The 21,548-nt window shown below is 38.7% G+C and overlaps 1 protein-coding gene across 1 annotated transcript in view; it reads right to left on the minus strand.

The window, feature by feature from the left end:
• The window catches only part of LOC136242465 (microtubule-actin cross-linking factor 1-like), a 109,755-nt gene that overhangs the window by 7,548 nt on the left and 80,659 nt on the right, over positions 1–21,548 (minus strand). The window contains exons 43-66 of the mRNA XM_066033890.1: positions 21,207–21,524; positions 20,969–21,161; positions 20,744–20,883; positions 20,371–20,688; positions 19,406–19,780; positions 18,985–19,317; positions 18,609–18,938; positions 18,231–18,557; positions 16,508–16,915; positions 16,145–16,462; positions 15,401–15,593; positions 14,786–14,925; positions 14,413–14,730; positions 13,731–14,105; positions 13,310–13,642; positions 12,934–13,263; positions 12,556–12,882; positions 11,979–12,350; positions 11,604–11,933; positions 10,916–11,254; positions 4,543–4,887; positions 4,159–4,485; positions 3,571–3,772; positions 3,393–3,517 (exon numbers count right to left, since the gene is read on the minus strand). Of these exons, the coding sequence (XP_065889962.1) occupies positions 3,393–3,517; positions 3,571–3,772; positions 4,159–4,485; positions 4,543–4,887; positions 10,916–11,254; positions 11,604–11,933; positions 11,979–12,350; positions 12,556–12,882; positions 12,934–13,263; positions 13,310–13,642; positions 13,731–14,105; positions 14,413–14,730; positions 14,786–14,925; positions 15,401–15,593; positions 16,145–16,462; positions 16,508–16,915; positions 18,231–18,557; positions 18,609–18,938; positions 18,985–19,317; positions 19,406–19,780; positions 20,371–20,688; positions 20,744–20,883; positions 20,969–21,161; positions 21,207–21,524 (7,116 nt within the window). The remainder of the gene's footprint in view (positions 1–3,392; positions 3,518–3,570; positions 3,773–4,158; positions 4,486–4,542; positions 4,888–10,915; positions 11,255–11,603; positions 11,934–11,978; positions 12,351–12,555; positions 12,883–12,933; positions 13,264–13,309; positions 13,643–13,730; positions 14,106–14,412; positions 14,731–14,785; positions 14,926–15,400; positions 15,594–16,144; positions 16,463–16,507; positions 16,916–18,230; positions 18,558–18,608; positions 18,939–18,984; positions 19,318–19,405; positions 19,781–20,370; positions 20,689–20,743; positions 20,884–20,968; positions 21,162–21,206; positions 21,525–21,548) is intronic.

Raw genomic sequence — 21,548 nt, forward strand, 5'->3', positions numbered from 1 at the left:
CTTAATCACCATTAACTGATCACTGCCTATTGACCCTAATGACATGCCATCCAACTCGCTATGCTAATATCATACAGTACGATAGTACTCTATATTAGGGATCATGAAGATTTGGGCTTTTCTGGCCACTAAACCAATACTTTTGTGGTACCTTGGTAGGTATAACCAGTGGTGGAGAAAGTAGTTAATGTGAGGGGGGTGACCTAAGTATAGAATCTCTGGCAGCATGGGGGTGTGGGGGTACAGCCCCCCAGAAGCTTTTACTATTTTAGCATGTATAGGTACAAATTTGAAGCATTTGAACTAAAACATCAACTTTTTTTAGTGAAAGTTTTTAAAACAGGCTATTTGCAATTAATCTCTTTTGACAAAGTTTTCAGCTCAGTGTTGACTACACAGTTAATAAACATACAGCATTTATATAAGCATTACAAAACAGCCTTTAGACAACCAGAAATGCTTTGTTACAGTGGTAATATAACAAGTTAACAACTCTCAAATTAAGAGTTCAGTGGTCCAGTTCCCAACTTTTTAGTTTGTTTGTTTGTTTTTAGACTACCTTTTAGAACACATTCTAATGAAGCGCTAGCACTTTGACTCGGCTGCTCTATTAGGGTATTTAAGCATTCTATTAGAGTATATTGATCCAAGGGGTATAGTCACTTGTAGCATAGATTATATATTAGGAAATATATACTCTATGCTTGTAGACACATCTGTGACCAGGATCAAATTCAAATCAAGTGATCAAGGGTTACTTAATCAAGCAATCAAGAAGTCCTTGAAAGTGGCGATCAAGTTAAATTATCAAGCAATCAAGGCCCTTTTTCAGGTGAAATCAAGCAATAATGATAAATTTTTGTCGATCAAAAATGTTGTAGATAGTTCTACAGGGCTATTAGTAGTGACTATTCCTTGCAATCTTTATCACAGTTTTCAGCCCCACTCCAAGAAGGATAATTTTGGCTAGCCAAGGGCAGTCTCCCCTGCAAAAATCTTACTTTCTAACTCAGCAACTGCCTGACAGTCTGATGGACTGATGTTTTCAGACAAGCGTAATGGGCAGTTGGCACATGTTTCCATCTGACCCTCAACACCACCACACTATTTCTGTACATAACTATTTTAATTCTGTAATCTTGCAACTGGTGTTGTAAAGCAATATAAAAACTAAATAAACTTGATATTAAATGGCTAAGGCTATGGGCTTGATTTTTTCACTGTTTGATGTTGTTTCAGCCTGACAGGTACTTTTGGCATACCGCAGTACGTACTTCATGGACTTACCAGTGTCCTCTTTTGTGTCCCATTCATCTTTGCTGACAGGGAAAAGTGTCAATTTTCAGTAGTGCCACATTATTTTTCATTTATTTATCATCAGCAAACAAATAAAAATCAGAAAACTGAATTTCTGATTGTACTATATAAGCCCATTTTATGTTATGTGATGGCCTTGGAGCCCCTAGCTCTGATGCATTGTATGGCTGAACAAAAGGACATCTCAACCAACCCAGTGCAGTAGCATATGGTTCCTTCCATTTGTCAGATAATAAACTTGCTAGACACTTGTAAAATACAGTGGCTCCATGACCCATTCCCTGGTAGCAGAGTACACCAATGGAGCACACTATTATGGTTCATACTATGTTTGTAATGGGAATCGCCCAAGTTTTCCATTGTGACTAGATTGATTACAGATGTCCTTCTTGTAGTGGTCTTTGTTTGTAACGCTGTGTAATGGAGTGAACATAGCTGAAATGAAGTGTATTGGCCACGTCACTATTTTGGTAATTGATAGTTGGGACATGCATTCAGGCTAAAACAACAAGCCTGGCACCATTGAGGCTTAGAGTGCTCCAGGCTGCACTTCACAATATCTCAGCTCTTTGTCCATCATTTTCTACCACCCTGTACAATATTTATGGTGCACCTGTTCATCTCTTTGTTGCAGGTGAATTCAACTGAAGCTACAACCCCCTAGCAATGGCCATGTATGCTGTAGCCTTTGATTAGGCATCTCTGCACAATGGTGCCTGATGTCTCTCAGGCATGGTTTGCAGGTAATGTTATCACTTTTGAAACTATTGTCCTGATGGCAGCATCTTTCTTCTGTTGGACCAGATTGTGATTGTTTTACAAATACTGTCAAGACAGTTTCGATCATAAAGCATTTACTCATGGAACGATCAGCTGCTGGGTTTACCTGATGATTGATATGAGGAGTGTGGTGACCACGTTCATGAGCTTCTTTTACTCCATTGGTATTTGGAACAACTGGAGCATGGGAAAGGCTGGAAGTAACCACCTTTTTATCACTGGCTTGCTGAGTCCTCTCACAACGCAATGTCTTAATCATATAGCAGCACTTTGGCATGGCTTTGCTGTACCCCATCTTTTTCTTCATTAAGATCGGTGGCCAATTTGTATCCAGGGAAGCTGTTCCATATCTTACAGGTCATCAGATGCTTCCCTGGAAATGGACTTCATAAGTGTGTTGTCCCTTTTTCAGTTTTTTTAGAAAGTGTATCTGATTGTAATTGTGGATGTTGACATTGTATGTAAACTTCAAACAGTAAAAAAAGTTTGATTAGGGCTCATAGAAATAAAAAGTAGGGAGGTCACCTACACCTGAAGATAATATAACCAGTGGACATTAAATCCCTACTTCAGTCGTAGTATAGACTGCTGAAGTATGGATTTAATGTCCACTATTACATCTTCAGGTGTAGGCAACCTCTGTTATTTCACTACATAATCAGTCTTAATTTTTTCCTTTTACTTGTATTAAAATGGCATACATAAACAATGATTGCCAACAGTATCACCAAGAGTAAATAATAGATCACCTTATCAGTATCACCTTTTCACCCTTTGACACCTGCTTCTTTGAAATGAATTTAGGCAAAATATGGTCATACAGGGACAACTATAGTATGTTCACGTTGAGCTGAATCCTGAAAAACAGCTAAAAATTAAAAGTGGATTTTTCTCAAAAGATTTAACATCTCAACCAACCAGATGATTATTGGTAACACAGCAAAGGTGTCAACAACAGATACGTACAGTTTGGATCCATTACAAGTTCGGGAAAGGGCTATAATGGACACTGTAGTTATATGGCTTCCCCATAGGAAATGTATTGTGAAAATTTTGATTGGCCGTAAATATTATGTAAAACATTTGAACAACAAGATTTTGAAATATTTTTAGCGGGTCAAGCAGTACTACAAATGAGCCAAATTTCAAGATCGTGTATAACTGCATCTGTGAGTTATTAAATGTTTTTGAGGATTCAGCTCAACATGAACATACTATAGTACTATGGACTTAACAGGCTCATTTGTGAATTAGATACTTTATTCTCCATTATTTGCTCATGGTATCACCCTTACTAGTAATTGTGTGATATTGTTCTCTATTGCTGGAGGCTCTACACCAGGGGCTGGAGATGTTTTCAATTGATTGTTTAAGTTGACCATCCATGTTAGTAATTGCCTTAGGTCATCATGGAATTGACCTTATAATAAGAAATACTCAATTCCTATAATAAATACTCATCACAGATCATACCAAGTCTTAGTAGTATTCCTTGTAGATATTGTATCCTTTGTTGGAGGTCAGAGTTTAGTTGGCTCCAGAGAGTAGCCAGTTCTTTCAGTTGCTGGTCCAGTTCATCATCATCTTTATCAAAACGACTATCCTTTAATTGTTGTCCCGACATCATCACCTCTGACACTTGTGAGCTGACCCCATCTAGTGACTTTTGGAATACCTGATGAACAAATATGATTATTAATTTAGACTATAGAGATCTTTCAAGGAGGCTGTTGAAAATCAAATTGGTTGCGGTGATGTTTATACTGCAATATACCATCATGCAAGAAACAATTCCGTTGCTTAAATAATTTATGATGTAAAACATTACACATACAGGCAAACAAATTGTCCCATGAGGGTTCCCTACATGTCTATTGAAAGTTAGTGCATATGCAAGGTTCTTAACAGTGAAATGTGTTGTCTACTTGTGTTACCCTTGGTTACTCCTTACTGTTTATGTTTCCTTGGTATACCATAAATTAGAGATCAAAGTACTAACAACTTGTAGTAAATAATTCTCTGAATAGCTATGGTATTTCTTTGATTACAACAAATGCTTACATTTAATTCATCTAGTTTGCTTTTCACTGAAGAAATATCCAATCCAGCTGGTGAGATCTTAGCTAACTCTTCTTTCTTCTGCTTTACATTGGCCATTGCTTCTTCTAGTTTAGCATAGAAGTTGTTTGATCGTTGGAGACCATCCTCCAGTTCTTGTTGATGTTTAGCACAACTCTTGGCCAGTATAGCTACTGTACTGTCCAGATCTGCTAACTGTTCATTGAGGTAGTTCTCATCAATATCAGGAACACCTTCCTTCAGTTCTTCAGCTAAACTCTTTAGTTTAACAATCTCAGGTTTCTTGCCTTCTATCATATCTTGGAACTCCTACACACAACAGTTAAGCCACACTCACTACACATGTTATAATGGTATAAATGTTACCTGATGAAGAGCTAGTTGGTTCTTGATGCCTTCTGGTCCTATATTGGACATCTCTTCTTGTTGGGTTCTGAACCACTTACTGACATCATGGTAATCCTCTTCAAACTTCCTTGCCTTCTCCAGTCTGTCCTGAATATTAGTAAGGTTTTCAGTAGATAGCTGTTTTACAGTTGAGTTGAGTTTTGTTAATTGTTTAAGTAGCTCTTCTAATGACTTGTCAGTCTGTTCTGGGGGATGATAATCAACATTCTCTTCTGTTACAGTTGGAGTTGTGGCAAATAGTTGACCTGTTGCCTGTTTCTCCTTGATGGTGGTCTGTAACCTTCCAACCTCTGCATCCAATATCTATACAACACACAAAAATAGTGTCAACTGGAAATATTATAATTTTAAATTTGAACATACAGTATGATAGTACTGTGTAGTAGGGATCACAAAGGTTTGGGTGTGGCCCATGAATAAACATCACCCAAAAACCAGCCTCAGTTTTCTCTGACAGTGATGAAGCAGTATTGGCTAGGTAAAACTAAGCCCAAACAAGCCTTCATATCAAACACCTTCAACAAGTTGCTATGATTTTTTAAAATTATTAAATGGAATTTTGAGTGAGTGAGTGACTGACTGACTGACTGATGCCTTCAGACAAGTGTAACTCGATAACAGCTATAAGGCTACGGGCTTGATTTTTTCACTGTTCGACGTTGTTTTAGCCGGACACATGCCTTTTGGCATACTGAAGTACATACAATGCATTCTTTATGGACTTACCAGTTGTCCTCCTTTGTGTCCTCATTCATCTTTGCTGACAATGAAAAGTGTCGATTTGGCGGTAACGTGTGATGGTTCCCTTCATAACGGAAATCATCCATATTTTTCATAGTGGCTACTTTGATTGCAGAGGTGCTTTTTGAACAGTTCTTGATTCATACTGCTGTGTAACAGGTTGAACATAGCTGACAATGAAGTGTAATGGATACTTCACTTATCACAATAATTGATAGCTGGGGCACATGGTACCATTTCTTTCTTTCTTTGATGCAGTAACTGTATGTGTGGGTTCACCAGTCATAATAATTTATTTCACAAAACGTTAACGAACAAGTACACAAAAAAATTGAATTTTCAACTATAGTAGGGACCATAGCACATCGATAAAAAGTACTGAAACAAGTCCATGATATTAAATCACAGTAAAAGAAGTGTTAGTTATATCCCTACTGTGCATTTCTATTAAGGTATCTTGAGCACAGTAGGGATATAACACTTCTTATTGTTTTACTGTGATTTAATATCGTGGACTACTCCAGCTTGTTTCAGTACTTTTATTGATGTGCTATGGTCCCTAGACTCCCTACTCTAGTTGAAAATTCCTGTGTACTTGTTTGTTAAATTTTTTGGTAAATAGAGACTGGTGAACTCACGCATACTGCATCAAAAGAAAAAAATGGTGCCACGGGCCCCGGGGAATTTGCAATTTGCACATTATTCCGTAATTTTTAATTCTGTGATACTATCTGCTATTTTGGATGTATTGTAGTCTTGTAGCGTGTAGTTGTTCTAGTGGTGGTTTTGTTTCAACAATGCCTATAACTTGTGCAGTACCTGGTTGTGACAACGTGCAAGGTGAATGTCAGTATAGTTTCGGCCAGCAATGATGAGAGATTGAAGGAGAAACATAAGTGATGGGAAGCAGCTATTCAGCGAGAAGGATGGTTTGCAACAGAATTCAACAGAATTTGTGGTTCCCACTTTGTTAGAGGTAAGTTACTGCGTTATTCAATGTATAACATATCCTGCAGTGCTAATTATCATGGTAAACATAATTGTAATTAATCATGTGATTATCAGTGACAAAGTACAGTTATGTAATTGTGATGTGTGTTCCACAGGAAAGCCCCTTGAAAACATTTACCATTCAGATTTTGTGACATCACTGCTACCTTATACTCCGGCAGATTAGATAGCTAAGCAGTATGAGAAGGTAGAAATCTATGAGCAGCAAATAACTAAGCGGGAAAAAAAAAGAATGCAAGCTGCAGCTGTTTACTAACCAATCCACTGCTGAGGATCGTAAAATCAAGGCTGCAGTTAACAATACTATGAGATTTTTGTTGAATGTTGTTGAAAAACAGGAAGAAGAGAAATCTTTTAAGTTTTTTGCTAGAAATGCAAATGACTTAAGAATGGAATTTAAAGAATTTGAGAAAAAAGGTTGAAACAAGCTGAGAAAGAAGTGGAGGAGGCCAGAAGTGAAGCAGATAAAATGAGAAAAGAAGCAGAGCAAGCAAGGAGAGAAGCAGAGCAAGCAAGGAGAGAAGCAGAGCAAGCAAGGAGAGAAGCAGAGCAAGCAAGGAGAGAAGCAGAGCAAGCAAGGAGAGAAGCAGAGCAAGCAAGGAGAGAAGCAGAGCAAGCAAGGAGAGAAGCAGAGCAAGCAAGGAGAGAAGCAGAGCAAGCAAGGAGAGAAGCAGAGCAAGCAAGGAGAGAAGCAGAGCAAGCAAGGAGAGAAGCAGAGCAAGCAAGGAGAGAAGCAGAGCAAGCAAGGAGAGAAGCAGAGCAAGCAAGGAGAGAAGCAGAAAAGGAGATGAAAGAAAAAGAGCAAACAAGGAAAGAAGCAGAAATGGTAAAAAGTGACCTAGAGGAGTTGAAGAAAGATCTTTTGATGTGAGAATCATTAAAAGAGAATGATGACAATGTTTTGTTTTATACAGGACTACCAAATTTTTCAATCCTCAGTATGGTCTTTGAGTTGGCATTGAAAGTGCTACCATCCAATAGACCACATGGGAACAGAAAACTAGATAATTTTACAGAATTTCTAATTACCATGGTAAAACTTAGACTTAATTTGAAGAACACTAATTTGGCATATCGTTTTGGTGTGTGTGAAAGTGTCATTTCAAGTACTATTCACAAATGGCTCCAAATTCTGTATGTAGCTCTTAAGCTTTTAATTCAATGGCCAAGCAGAGAGAAAGTTCGAAAGACCCTACCAGAATGTTTTTGTGGGACATTTCAAAAGACAGTTGTAATCATTGATTGCACAGAAGTCTTCATCGAAAGAGCAACTAATTTATTGGCAAGGTCCCAGACATGGTCTAATTATAAGTCCCACGACACAGTAAAATACCTAATTGGCATAACACCACAAGGTACCATCTCATTTGTGTCTAAAGCATGGGGTGGTCATGTTTCAGACAAGGCAATTACAAAGGAGAGTGGCATATTAAGTCACCATTTGCCTGGAGATGTGGTTCTGGCAGACAGGGGCTTCAATATAAGAGACCTACTTGCAGAATATCGTGCTGAAGCAGTGTTGCCAGCATTTACTAGAGCCAGCTTTCTGCAAAGGAAGTGTTAGATTCAAGAGAAATTGCAAGAGTGTGTATCCATAGTGTGAATCAATAGTACCTGTAATTAATAAGTTAAATAATATTAAATCATCTACAAGCATACTATAATATATCACTTTTTAACACGACAGTCAGGACAAAGCCATCTTCCTTAGGGCTTTCTGGTAATATTTAAGCCCTCAAAATGAAGTCAAGGACCACAGACTACTGCACTGCTCATTTTCACACAATATCATGCGTCTACCATCATCTGTGCCATTGCATACACAGTATTTCTCAATGATGTTGTCATTGGTAGAATCATTTCCATCTACACCATTGTTGGAACTGGAGTTCGGATCTTCACCAGGTTCAGGCATGTTGATAGTTTTACTAGCTGACAGTTCAGTCTTTGCCACCTAGTAAACCGATGAGCAATTACCTCAGGTAAAACAGCTTTGATCAAGAACTCATCTACTGCAGGTAACAAAGTGGTAAATAGCTCACTATCTCCTTAAACTTCTTCCACATACATTTCATCAAAAAGTAGCATTTGTTCACTTCACAAATGTTCAGTTAACACTATGTACTTGGTAATAGTAAGAGTGAGACCTGCCCAACTGAAAATTTTCTTCAACACGATTAAGGCAGGAAGCTTTTGCTCTCTTTTAGTTCTGAAAACAGCTGCTTGCTACAGTTGTATGGAGTCGAACATTTACCTTCCATCAAGTTTCTTCCATGGCAAGCACATGAAAAATATACCATCTGGGCTCGCACCCATAAATGGATATTTTGAATTAATAAACAGACCACAACTGTCAAACTTCACATCTAATTATCTAGATAAAACTTATCCAGAAAGTCTTGAACTGCATCTACTTCATGCTGGCAACCCCACACAGTTGCTGTACTAACAAACTTGCAGGCCTCAGGATAACATATTTTCTTAATCAACAATTTGGATGGGTTGTTCACATCCGTACGTATTGCAGCTTTCAGATTGCTAGCAGTCACTCTACCTGCTCTGTGCACTTCCCATAATTTGCATCTTGCCTGCTGCCTTGTACGTAGCTTCCTCTAATGTTTCACAATCTTTGTCGACAACTCTATAAGAATGCTTCACAATCTTTGCTGCTGTCAGTAATACTTCATCTGATAGCTTCATCTTAGATGGATCAAACAGTGATGTGATTGTTGGTGGAAGCTGTACTTTCTGTGACACTGGTACAAATGGGTCATTAAACTTATGGTGGATGGACAGAATGTTAGGGTGGTAACCAAGCTTATTGGTAATTCTTGCATAAAAATCTCTCCGTTAGTTCTCTCTGCTCTAGATCGGAAGTATCCTTTACGCTATGCTTAAATGATTTTGGTTGCTGAATCATTGACTTGCAGTGGTCTATTTTGGGTAGGGAAAGACTCGCTTCCTTCATGGGAACTGGTGGAACTGCAGGCAGCCACTAATTAGGCAATGATGTACATGATTGTGGTTGTGCTGCTTCATGCATGCAGTTGTACAACACAGCACCAACATGGTTACACACTTCAGATAGTCCTTCACTTCCCCTTTTATAACTACAGTACTTGCCAATGTCTTAGTCCATAACGTGCTCATCCATCCCCCTGCAAACACCATTCTGAGGCATCTAAGCTTTTGAACACGTTAGCTGGTTTACCATCACAAGGAGGGTCATTACTGCTACATATGAGATAATTGTATATATTAGTGTAGCCTACCGCTGGTAGAGATCCACAACTGAAAGTTTTATCGATGCAAAGGTCAACATTACACTTAATGCCAACAGGTTTCTCTGTGCAGCGTGCCTTCACTAATTTTGGCAATGCTGAGGCACACTCGGAGAACTTCATTGGTTATACAAAGTAATTCACTAATCCATACTCCTTACAATCCATTTAGCAGTCTAAACAAAACCACCGCTACAAGACACTACAAAACAACTACATGCTACAACACCACAACACATCCAAAATGGCGGATAGTATCATGGAATTAAAAATTACGGAGTTATGCAAAAATCACAAATTTCCAAATAAATATTACCATCTGAAAATTGAAATATCCATTACGCTTCATTGTCAGCTATGTTCAACCCATTACACAATATTACGAATCAAGAACTGTTCGAAAGCACCTCTGCAATCAAAGTAGCCACTATGAAAAATACGAACAATTTCCATTACGAAGGGAAGCCATCACGTGCTACTGCCAAATCAACACTTTTTGCTGTCAGCAAAGATGAATGGGACACAAAGGAGGACAGTGGTAAGTCCATGAGGAATGCATTGTATGTACTGTGGTATGCCAAAAGGCACCTCTCAGGCTGAAGCAACATTGAACAGTGAAAAAATCAAGCCCGTAGTGTTAGCAGTTATCAAGTTATGCTTGTCTGAAGGCATCAGTCAGTTACTCAGTCAGTCAGTCACTAGAAAATTCCATTAAATATACATGTTTTTAAAAATTCCATAGCAACTTGTTGAAACCATTTCAGGCCGATCTGAAGGCTTTTTTGGCTTAGTTTTGCCTAACCAATACTCTATTATTGTTGTTAGGGAAAAGTGAGGCTGTGATATTATTTTCATGGGCCATGCCTACTAACTATTGTACTGTATGATACTATCGTACTGTATGATATAGCCAATTGTGTACTATCTACAAATCAACATGCACCTTTGTGGCAGTGGAAAAGAAATGGGACAGTCCATGTTAGCAAAAAACATACATTTGGTCCCAAGACTGAAGAAATCAAGCCCATAATATTTACCATCGCTTTGATGAAGACTACAGTCAGTTAGCCATTAGAAAATTTAGTTAAATAAAAAATTAAAATTCTGCAAAGTCTTTCTCTTTGGGCATGCTATGGCTTGATTATACCACCAGTGCTGCAAAGTTGTCATGAAGGAAAGGTGAGGATGGTTTTTGATTGATTTTTTTTGGCAGAAAGTGGAAAACTTCATGTAGAATCTCTATTTATTTATTTATTATTAATGGTTCTGAAAAAGACCATAGTACTATTGTATCCTACCTGAGCAGATTCTAGTTTTTCCTTAGCATCATCTGGCATAACTCTAAACTGACCAACATTCTTAATCTTTGACTGGCAGTCATTCAGTGACACTATCAACTGATTAATGTCATCTCTGACTTCACTGATCTTGTTAAGTGTCTCCTCTAGTTGCTGGATGTGTTCCTGACAAGCCAGTTGAGCATCTTCATAACATTTTATTGCAGCAGAGTAAGCAGATTGTGGTCGATTGGGTTGAGAGTCAGCATCTTCAGCTGGTCCTGTGTATTCAGCCACTTTCCCAGCATGTACCACTGTGTCCAGTTCTGACTTGTGATCAGATATCTCTTGTGATAGCTCCTGGTATACAGTATAACAACACTTAGCTAACACAAGAACATAAGACCATAACTACTATGGGCTGATAGGCCAATTTTTATCAGTGTATATACCTTCAGTTTAAAGGAGGTAAATAGGCTACCAAAAGTTCTGTATGACTGTTGATAACACACATGTTAATTCAATTGTTCTAATGCTGATTAGTACGGTCACTACTACATACGTACCTAGCTGCACACTGGCACTATGCATGCCTGCTGTATAAGGACCCTCATACTGGTAGTAAATGCAAGGCACATGACATATTATGTGCCTTCTTCACTGGAACACTATCAGTAATGTGTGTACTACCTACGGATGTGGAGATTACCTTCATTTGTTCCAGTCTGTCAGCTATTTTATGAGGATCACCAACAAGGTCAACAGGTTCATCCAGTTTCTTCTCTACACCATCCATCCAGCCAGAAAATTGGTTCAGCAGGTTATTGTAGTGGTCAACTTCTTTCTGTTTAGCTAACAATGACTCTTTTTTATCATCCAGAGCCTTCAGTAAGTCACCCCAACGAGTGTTGGTCTCTGATAATTTCCTTTCAGCTTCAGTCTTGCTATCCTCAACCTTACAAGCTGCTATCAGTGCTGTACCAGTTGAACACAACTGCTCTAGTTCCTTTTCTTTAATTTCAACAAGATCATCGGTTTGCTATTAATAGAAAATAATACACTGTCAGGAAGGACATTAAGTTACCTTTGCTTTAGCTAACTCAGCATTGATGCCTTCAGGGGTACAAGCAAATGACTCAATCAAATTAACAGTTTGTATCTCTTCACTCAACCAGTCACCAAAGCTACCTAGAGCTGTTTCATAATCTTGTACCCGTTGCAACAAGTCTTGTGCTCCTTTCAGCTGATGATTTGTGTTATGTTTCAGGTCTTCAAATCTTTCCAAAAGTTTTCTACTACCATCAACTGCCTCCTGCTCACCTAGTCTCTTATGCAGGTCAACTGGTGATCCCTTGTCAGCCATATCCACCTTCCTATGTTCTTCAAGTAGTTTGTCTCTAAATTTAGTTAAGTCACTCATTGTCTGATCATTGTTGTTTATCTCCTCTTCAAGATCCTAATAAACAAAAAAAAAGTCATTTAAAGATAACTGTACTCTTCAAGTGCAGTTAACTTTAGAGACAAAAGTTATTTGACATACAGTTTGAATATGTTGGAAGTATTGTGCTGCTCAATAACTACACTGAACTGGTAGTCATGTTTGGTGGATGATTCCACAGACAGATACTGTGTACTAGTCTAATAGTACATACACAGCCTACCATGATCTTCTCTATCTGCTGTAATAATGTGGCACTGTCAATAGCAAACTCCTCCCATTGTTCAACAATGGCTTCTTTGCCCTTTAACCAGTCATCCAACTCTGCTCCTTGTTTCTCATAATCCTCAGCCTTCACCCTCTCCTCATTAAGATCCTTTATCCTTAGTTTGGCTATGTCTTCAACATCAGCAAAGTTGGTTGTGATCTCCTTCAGTTTCTGTTGAATATCATCCTTGTCTAGAGGACTACATTGTGACATCACTTCCTGTCCAATATTCTGTATAACTTCAATGGAGTCACCTTTGGAAGTGATCTCCTCCAGTATGGCCTGATAGTACATATAATCAACACACATCACACAATTACCACATACACACACCTTAGCTTCACTGATCTGATCATCAATCAAATATACTCTGGCAGCACAAGGATCCAAACTGTTAAACTTGGACAGTGTTTCATTTAACCAATCAGATACTTCAGTAACACGTCTATCAAGATCATGTGCTCTACCTAAAGCACTTCCAAATTTGTTATCTGCCTCAGTCAGCTGGTCTCCCAGTTGTTGCCATTCTTGTTGTTGTTGTTGTGTTGAAGTGTTAAGAGCTTCAGTTACTGTTGGATCAGTTGTGTTTGTTGCAAGTGTGTTTGCTGTGTCACAACATGTGGTGTGTGTTGGCCACATCTCCTCATATTCATCTTTCATTACCTAATGGAATAGTGTACAGTCAATATTACATGTTATATGTATTGACCTTTATCTTGTTGAGCTCCTTTTCTGCTTCTTGTGGGTTGGATGGTGGTGGTCCCAGTTCATTCAATTTGGAGTTAGCCTCTTTCATCCATTGCTTAACTTTTGATTTGTCTTCTTTGTACTTCTCTGCCAGTCGTAGTACCTCTGTGAGAGCTTCCTGTTTGTCCTCTATTGTGTTAGCAAGTTGTTGCCATCTCTTCTTAACATCTTCATTCTTCTCCTCAAGTTGTTGTTTCAATGGATTATCAGTTGAACTACCTGACACTACATCAGCTAATAGTGGATCAAGACTGTCCAGTGATGACTTCTTACTAGCTTGCTCTTCTTCTATCAACTAAACAATACACACAACAACAATAAGAAACATGTGGTACAAGAGTTTACATTGTACAGGTACAAATCATTGTTGATCTTCAACACACCTTGACTGATGTCATCTTCTCTTGTATCTTAGTAGGTTCCACTTCAGTCAGGTCGCAATCCTTCAATTGTCCTTCCTTCTCATCCAACCACTGGCTAACATCACTACTAACTTCTTCTAACTTCTTCACTTTTGCCTGTTGTTCCTTCGACTCATTTTCTCTGTCTCTTAACTTCTTCTTCAGCTGTTCTACTGTCTGGTCTAACTGAGTCAGCTGATCCCTGGCAGTGTCAGCAGAAGGATGATAGTCAACAGTGACCAGTGATGGATCCACATTGTTCCCCACACTATCAGTAGGATCATTACACAACTGATCACATTGTTGTCTGATGGTACCACACTGGGGCTCTTTGTCTCTAACCTCCTCCTGTAACTCCTGTAAGGTAATGTATATTTGATAGAGTGACAGAAGATCTATTGATGCATGCATTACTGCGTGTTACACGAACGTGTGATATGTGTATGTACACCCACACAGACACAGACACACAGACACAGACACACAGACACAGACACACACACACACACACACACACACACACACACACACACACACACACACATAGACACACACACACACACACACACACACACACACACACACACACATGTTGCAACAGCACTGCACAATAGCACTACACAACACAACAATACACATGCAATCTTAACTATATAACATTCACCTCTATGCTATCCAGTTGAGATTGTACCCCATCAGTTGACATGTGTGGTACTGGTAGTTGATCAACTCTTTTACAACAGTCAGTCAACCATTGTGTAAATGTCTCCGCTTCTCTTTCATACTCTGCTACTCTTCGTTTAAACTCTAATAACATCTTTGTTCTTGACTTAATGACATTGTCAATATCATGGTAGTGTTGTGTAGCTTCTCTCACACTCTTGTGAATGGGATGATCAGCACTGTTGTCTCCCAATTGTGCTACAGTATTCTGTAACTGCTCAAAACTTTCCTCTTTTGCCTTCACCTCCTCACTCAGTTGCTAATAAAACATATAACTATTGTATAGCTAATATCCTAACCAGTAAAGTTCTTACATCAGTCTCAGTGATCTGATCTGTTAGAGGAGTAGTCAACACAGCAGCTGGTCTCATGGTGTCCAGTTTGTGTTGTTGTTCAGTCAACCATGACTTGAGGGGTATCAACACTCCATACACCTCCTGTACCTTACCACTCTCTGTGTGTAGCAATATGTAATGGACCTTATCCGCAGTGATGTCAAAGCACAAAATGGCAGCTGGTAGTGTGGGCACTTTTGTACAGAGGGTATTGGGAGAGATGGCGGTTCGCTATGTTAACGTTTGTATACTGCAGCAAGGGGCAGGGTGATGCATACATACTTAATTACAAGACAAATGTGTGAGGTTTAGCGTCGATAGCTAACTTAAGTCTGGTTTCGTCTGGTGGGACCATTTTGCATTGCCACATCATGCTAACTAGCCTTTTACCTTTATTATCGAATAGTTCCATGTCGTGAAATCCACAAACAAAGCTCATTTTAGCGATTGCGTACGAAGTGCCCACACTAAACACGGCCATTTTGTCAATTATGATGTCATTGCGGATAAGGTCCATAGTGCATTGCATACACAGCATGCAACACACACACACATACACACACACACACACACACACACACACATACTACACACCTGATTTGAGCATTTCACACATGGTTCTAGCAGACTCCAGGGTGTCCTGATATCTCTTCTTCTCATTAGCTAGATTAGCCTCAAATGATTTGGTAGTTTCCTCATCTGGACCAGTCCCCTCTAACAACAGTGAAGCATTGTCACTCAATAGTTGTAGGTCTGGCTCCATTTGTTGAATCTCTTCCACCAGTTTCTGTAGGAATTGTTTGTTAGTATATAAGATTGTGACCAGATTTTACAAAGCTGATTCAAATTGTGCATCAGATAAAATCAGACTAATACCACCACCAGTAAGTTGCTGTAACAAAACTATTATTACTGCAGCGTCATGCTCAGCATTACTTCACAAGAGTAGTTTGTGGAGCAAGCTCAAATGGGCCTTGGTAAGGACCTGGCTTGACAAAAAATTAGTGGTGCACTAGTGGATGGCCTGCTACAGCTGACCAAACATTGTTTTGTGTTCTAATGAGCCAGCAGAGTTCTGTGACTTCATCTCTGGACTTTAGTTGTAATACCAGTCTATTATGAAGCCTGTCTGGTTCCCACCTCACCACCCTTTGTGAGCACCCGTGATACTATTATACTCCTATCTTATTTGGTACAAATCCTCTGAAAGGTAATAAATTGATGTATCTCTGGTGTAAATTTTATATGCGTACTATCAAGTTATAATTGCTTGAAATCATAAAAACTGTTTGTTATAAAAGTACTGATGTATGATATGGACTACTATTCTACAATTACCTCCGCCTTATCCATCATTTCATCACCTGCTGACCAGTCAACAGGTTCTTTAACTTGTTGTTGCACAACGTCCAGCTGATTTGAAAATTTTGTAAATGTGCCAGTGAACTGGTCGAACTTTGATTTCCTTGTTAGCATTTGCTTTTCTTTGTTGTCAATAGATTTCATCAAGTCATCCCAACTCTTTCTCATCTCAACCAATTGTTTCTGAGCTTTTACTTTGCTGTTCTCAACCTTACAATTATCAATTAGAGTTGAACCAGTTGTTTTCAAATGTTCCAAATCTTTGGATTTTATTTCAACATTGCTCTTGCATTTCTAAACAGACGCAATAAGTGGTTGTAATATATAATGATTATTTACCTGTATCTTAGCTAACTCAGCATTGATTCCTTCAGTGGTACAAGCAAATGATTCTATCAAATTAACAGTTCCTTTCTCTTCTCTTAACCAGTCACCAAAGCTACCCAGAGCTGTTTCATAATCTTGTACTCTCCTTAACAAGTCTTGTACTTCTATCAGTCGATTGTCTGTGTTACGTTTGAGGTCTTTATATCTTTTACGAAGTTTTCTACCCTCATCAATTGCTTCCTGTACCCCTTCTCTCTCAACAAAGTCTGGTACCTTATCAACTGATGACTCTAGTATACCTCCATCAGTAGTAGTTGATGTATCAAGTGAGTTAGTAATTGTCTCCAAGTCAGAACCCAGTAGAGTCTCCTCTGATTGGTTTAAATCATCAACAATGTCATCACCAGTCTTTTGTAAGGTCTGTAGTTCAGTAATGTAAATCAGAAATGTTCATGGCACATAAGAGTGAAAGCACTGCTGCGAGTGCTATACGTACAAATATAGCACATAAAAGAGTGGGAGAGACAAGTGCTATATTTCATCTCAAGACTACTCTTTGAGTACTATGTTTGACATATAGCAAGAGTCTAGGCAGTGCTTTAACTGTTATAGAGAAATGTCAACTTGAGGTACACACAAGATACAAGAAACAATTAGAAACCCATGGAGTACTCATGAAACCAATTATCCTTGGTAGAATAGGCTTTTTTTCCTGTGTTGCACCTTGGGCTGCTAACATAAAGAAATGGCACAAAAGAGGACAAAGGTATGTCCATGATGTGTGCACTGTAGTATGCCAAAAGGCACCTGTTGGGCTGAAGCAATGTCAAACAGTAGTCCTGCAGCCTTAGCCTTTACTGAGTTACACTTGCCTGAAAGTTAGTCAGTAGAAAATTCCATTGAACATTAAAAAAAAAAATTCATAGCAATCTATTGGAAGCGTTTAGGGTCGTACTGAAAGCACTTTTGGGCTTGGTTATACCTCCAATACTGCCAAGGCTCCAGGAAGGTATTGTGAAGCTGGTTTTGGGGAGATATTTATAGCTCAAACCTCCACGATCCCTAATATACAGTATACCATACTTTATGATGTCACTCGAAGTACACTCACCTGATAGGTGAAGGAGCTATCAAGCTTGTTGAATATTGATGATTGGTAGTAGTTTTAAATACATTATTCATTTGTTATCATGCTTCACACACAATGTCAGGAAAGTTGTGATTGTGGGATCTAGTTTTACCACTTTGTACTACACTAAGCCTACTAATTTTGCTATTATAAGGAAGTCTATACATTAAGTACTATAAGTTACTCACTTAGTTCTGCTGTTCCGTGGTCTGCTAAATGGCTGACATGTAGTGGGTAGAAATGCATATCTACACATTGCCCAAACAATTATTTTACCAATCATTCAACTAGTTGATAGTTTAGTAACTATCAACTAGTTGAAACATAGCAACTATGCTGAGCCTAGTCTAACCTGTAAACCAAAACCCACAATTTAACATTCCAATATAATGGGTTAAAGCCGTATCTTTGAGCCATGCAGTTGGGCATCAAATCATGAGCAAGCTATACACATTCCATGATATTGCCTGGGCAATATGTGAGTTAAACTCTGAGCAGTGCTTTTGAGTGTCCACCACATAATTATTGTAAACTTATTCTTATACTATTTGCTTAAAGGAACACTTCAGAAATATCAGGAACATTACCTAATATGTGATTGCTTACTTTAATGGCTTCTGTTTGTTGTTTCAATGCAGCACTATCACTAGTGAACTCCTCCCAACGTTCTACAACAGCTTCTTTGTCTTTCAGCCAATCATCAAACCTAGCTAATTGTTTCTCATAATCATCAGCCTTCTCCTTCTTCTTGTGAAGATTATCCAAGTGATTTTGAGCATAATCCTGAACAATATCAAAGTTGATTTTGATCTCCTTCAGTTTCTGTTGAATATCATCCTTGTCTTGAGGACTACACTGTGACATCACTTCCTGTCCAATATTCTGTATAACTTCAATGGAGTCACCTTTGGAAGTGATCTCCTCCAGTGTGGCCTGATAGTACATATAATCAACACACATCACACAATTACCACATACACACACCTTAGCTTCACTGATCTGATCATCAATCAAATATACTCTGGCAGCACAAGGATCCAAACTGTTAAACTTGGCCAGTGTCTCATTTAACCAATCAGATACTTCAGTAACACGTCTATCGAGATCACGTACTCTACCTAGAGCACTTCCAAATTTGTTATCTGCCTCAGTCAGCCAATCTCCCAGTTGTTGCCATTCTTGTTGTTGTTGTTGTGTTGAAGTGTTAAGAGCTTCAGTTACTGTTGGATCAGTTGTGTTTGTTGCAAGTGTGTTTGCTGTGTCACAACATGTGGTGTGTGTTGGCCACATCTCCTCATATTCATCTTTCATTACCTAATGGAATAGTGTACAGTCAATATTACATGTTATATGTATTGACCTTTATCTTGTTGAGCTCCTTTTCTGCTTCTTGTGGGTTGGATGGTGGTGGTCCCAGTTCATCCAACTTGGTGTTAGCTTCTTTCATCCATTGCTCAACTTTTGATTTGTCTTCTTTGTACTTCTCTGCCAGTCGTAGTGCCTCTGTGAGAGCTTCCTGTTTGTCCTCTAGTGTGTTAGCAAGTTGTTGCCATCTCTTCTTAACATCTTCATTCTTCTCCTCAAGTTGTTGTTTCAATGGATTATCAGTTGAACTACCTGACACTACATCAGCTAATAGTGGATCAAGACTGTCCAGTGATGACTTCTTACTAGCTTGCTCTTCTTCTATCAACTAAACAATACACACAACAACAATAAGAAACATGTGGTACAAGAGTTTACATTGTACAGGTACAAATCATTGTTGATCTTCAACACACCTTGACTGATGTCATCTTCTCTTGTATCTTAGTAGGTTCCACTTCAGTCAGGTCGCAATCCTTCAATTGTCCTTCCTTCTCATCCAACCACTGGCTAACATTACTACTAACTTCTTCTAACTTCTTCACTTTTTCCTGTTGTTCCTTCGACTCATTTTCTCTGTCTCTTAACTTCTTCTTCAGCTGTTCTACTGTCTGGTCTAACTGAGTCAGCTGATCCCTGGCAGTGTCAGCAGAAGGATGATAGTCAACAGTGACCAGTGATGGATCCACATTGTTCCCCACACTATCAGTAGGATCATTACACAACTGATCACATTGTTGTCTGATGGTACCACACTGGGACTCTTTGTCTCTAACCTCCTCCTGTAACTGCTGTAGGCAAGAGAGAAACAACTAGGTGTATAAAATTAACTCAATTTAGCATACTCAAAATGCATGTGCTTGCAGCCTTGCACACACATCATCATGCATACACAAAGCAAGGCATAATATAAGCCTTTAGTTGCTATGTAAACAGTTATGTTGTGTAACTAGTCAACTGGGCTATCTGTACACCTCCAAGTTCAGTGCTGGCAACTTCTCAGCACTATTAACATATACAATGTTTCATGTGTGAAGGTCCGGGTACTCCAACTCCCATTTAGTGTAAGAGACATGGACAATTGGCAATTTCGTCTACCATTTTTCTGTTGATACAGTACTTCAGCAGGTCCCCAATTAAATGGTTTGATAGACTGGAGCAATGTCAGTAAGTTATTTATCAAGGAAACAACATCAACTGGGTATTACCAATCATCAAACCTGGAACCTTTTGATTGCCAGACTGGTATATATCGTAACCACTTGGCTGTGCTGTCTCACACAGACACAGATACACACACAGAACATACTTGCATTAGACGAACAATACATATTATATGACAATACACATGCAATCTTGACTATATAATTACCACACTCACCTCTACATTATCCAGTTGAGATTGTACTCCATCAGTTGACATGTCTGGTACTGGTAGTTGATCAACTCTTTTACAACAGTCAGTCAACCATTGTGTAAATGTCTCCACTTCTCTTTCATACTCTGCTACTCTTCGTTTAAACTCTGACAACATCTTTGTTCTTGACTTGATGACATTGTCAATATCATGGTAGTGTTGTGTAGCTTCTCTCACACTCTTGTGAATGGGATGATCAGCACTGTTGTCTCCCAATTGTACTACAGTATTCTGTAACTGCTCAAAACTTTCCTCTTTTGCCTTCACCTCCTCACTCAGTTGCTAATAAAACATATAACTATTGTATAGCTAATATCCTAACCAGTAAAGTTCTTACATCAGTCTCAATGATTTGATCTGTTAGAGGAGTAGTCAACACAGCAGCTGGTCTCATGGTGTCCAGTTTGTGTTGTTGTTCAGTCAACCATGACTTGAGGGGTATCAACACTCCATACACCTCCTGTACCTTACCACTCTCTGTGTGTAGCAATATGTAATATTGCATTGCATGCATATGCATACACACACACTACAGTACATACTACACACACATACTACACACCTGATTTGAGCATTTCACACATGGTTCTAACAGACTCCAGGGTGTCCTGATATCTTTTCTTCTCATTAGCTAGATTAGCCTCAAATGATTTGGTAGTTTCCTCATCTGGACCAGTCCCCTCTAACAACAGTGAAGCATTGTCACTCAATAGTTGTAGGTCTGGCTCCATTTGTTGAATCTCTTCCAACAGTTTCTGTAGAAATTGTATATCACTTACACATAATAATTCTACAATTACCTCTGCCTTATCCATCATTTCATCACCTGCTGACCAGTCAACAGGTTCTTTAACTTGTTGTTGCACAAAGTTCAGCTGATTTGAAAATTTTGTAATTGTGCCAGTGAACTGGTCGAACTTTAGTTTCTTTGTTAGAATTTGCTTTTCTTTGTTGTCAATAGATTTCATCAAGTCATCCCAACTCTTTCTCATCTCAACCAATTGTTTCTGAGCTTTTACTTTGCTGTTCTCAACCTTACAATTATCAATTAGAGTTGAACCAGTTGTTTTCAAATGTTCCAAATCTTTGGATTTTATTTCAACATTGCTCTTGCATTTCTAAACAGACGCAATCAGTGGTTG

This window comes from Dysidea avara, chromosome 13 (assembly GCF_963678975.1).
Source record: "Dysidea avara chromosome 13, odDysAvar1.4, whole genome shotgun sequence".
In the NCBI taxonomy this organism is placed as follows: domain Eukaryota; kingdom Metazoa; phylum Porifera; class Demospongiae; order Dictyoceratida; family Dysideidae; genus Dysidea; species Dysidea avara.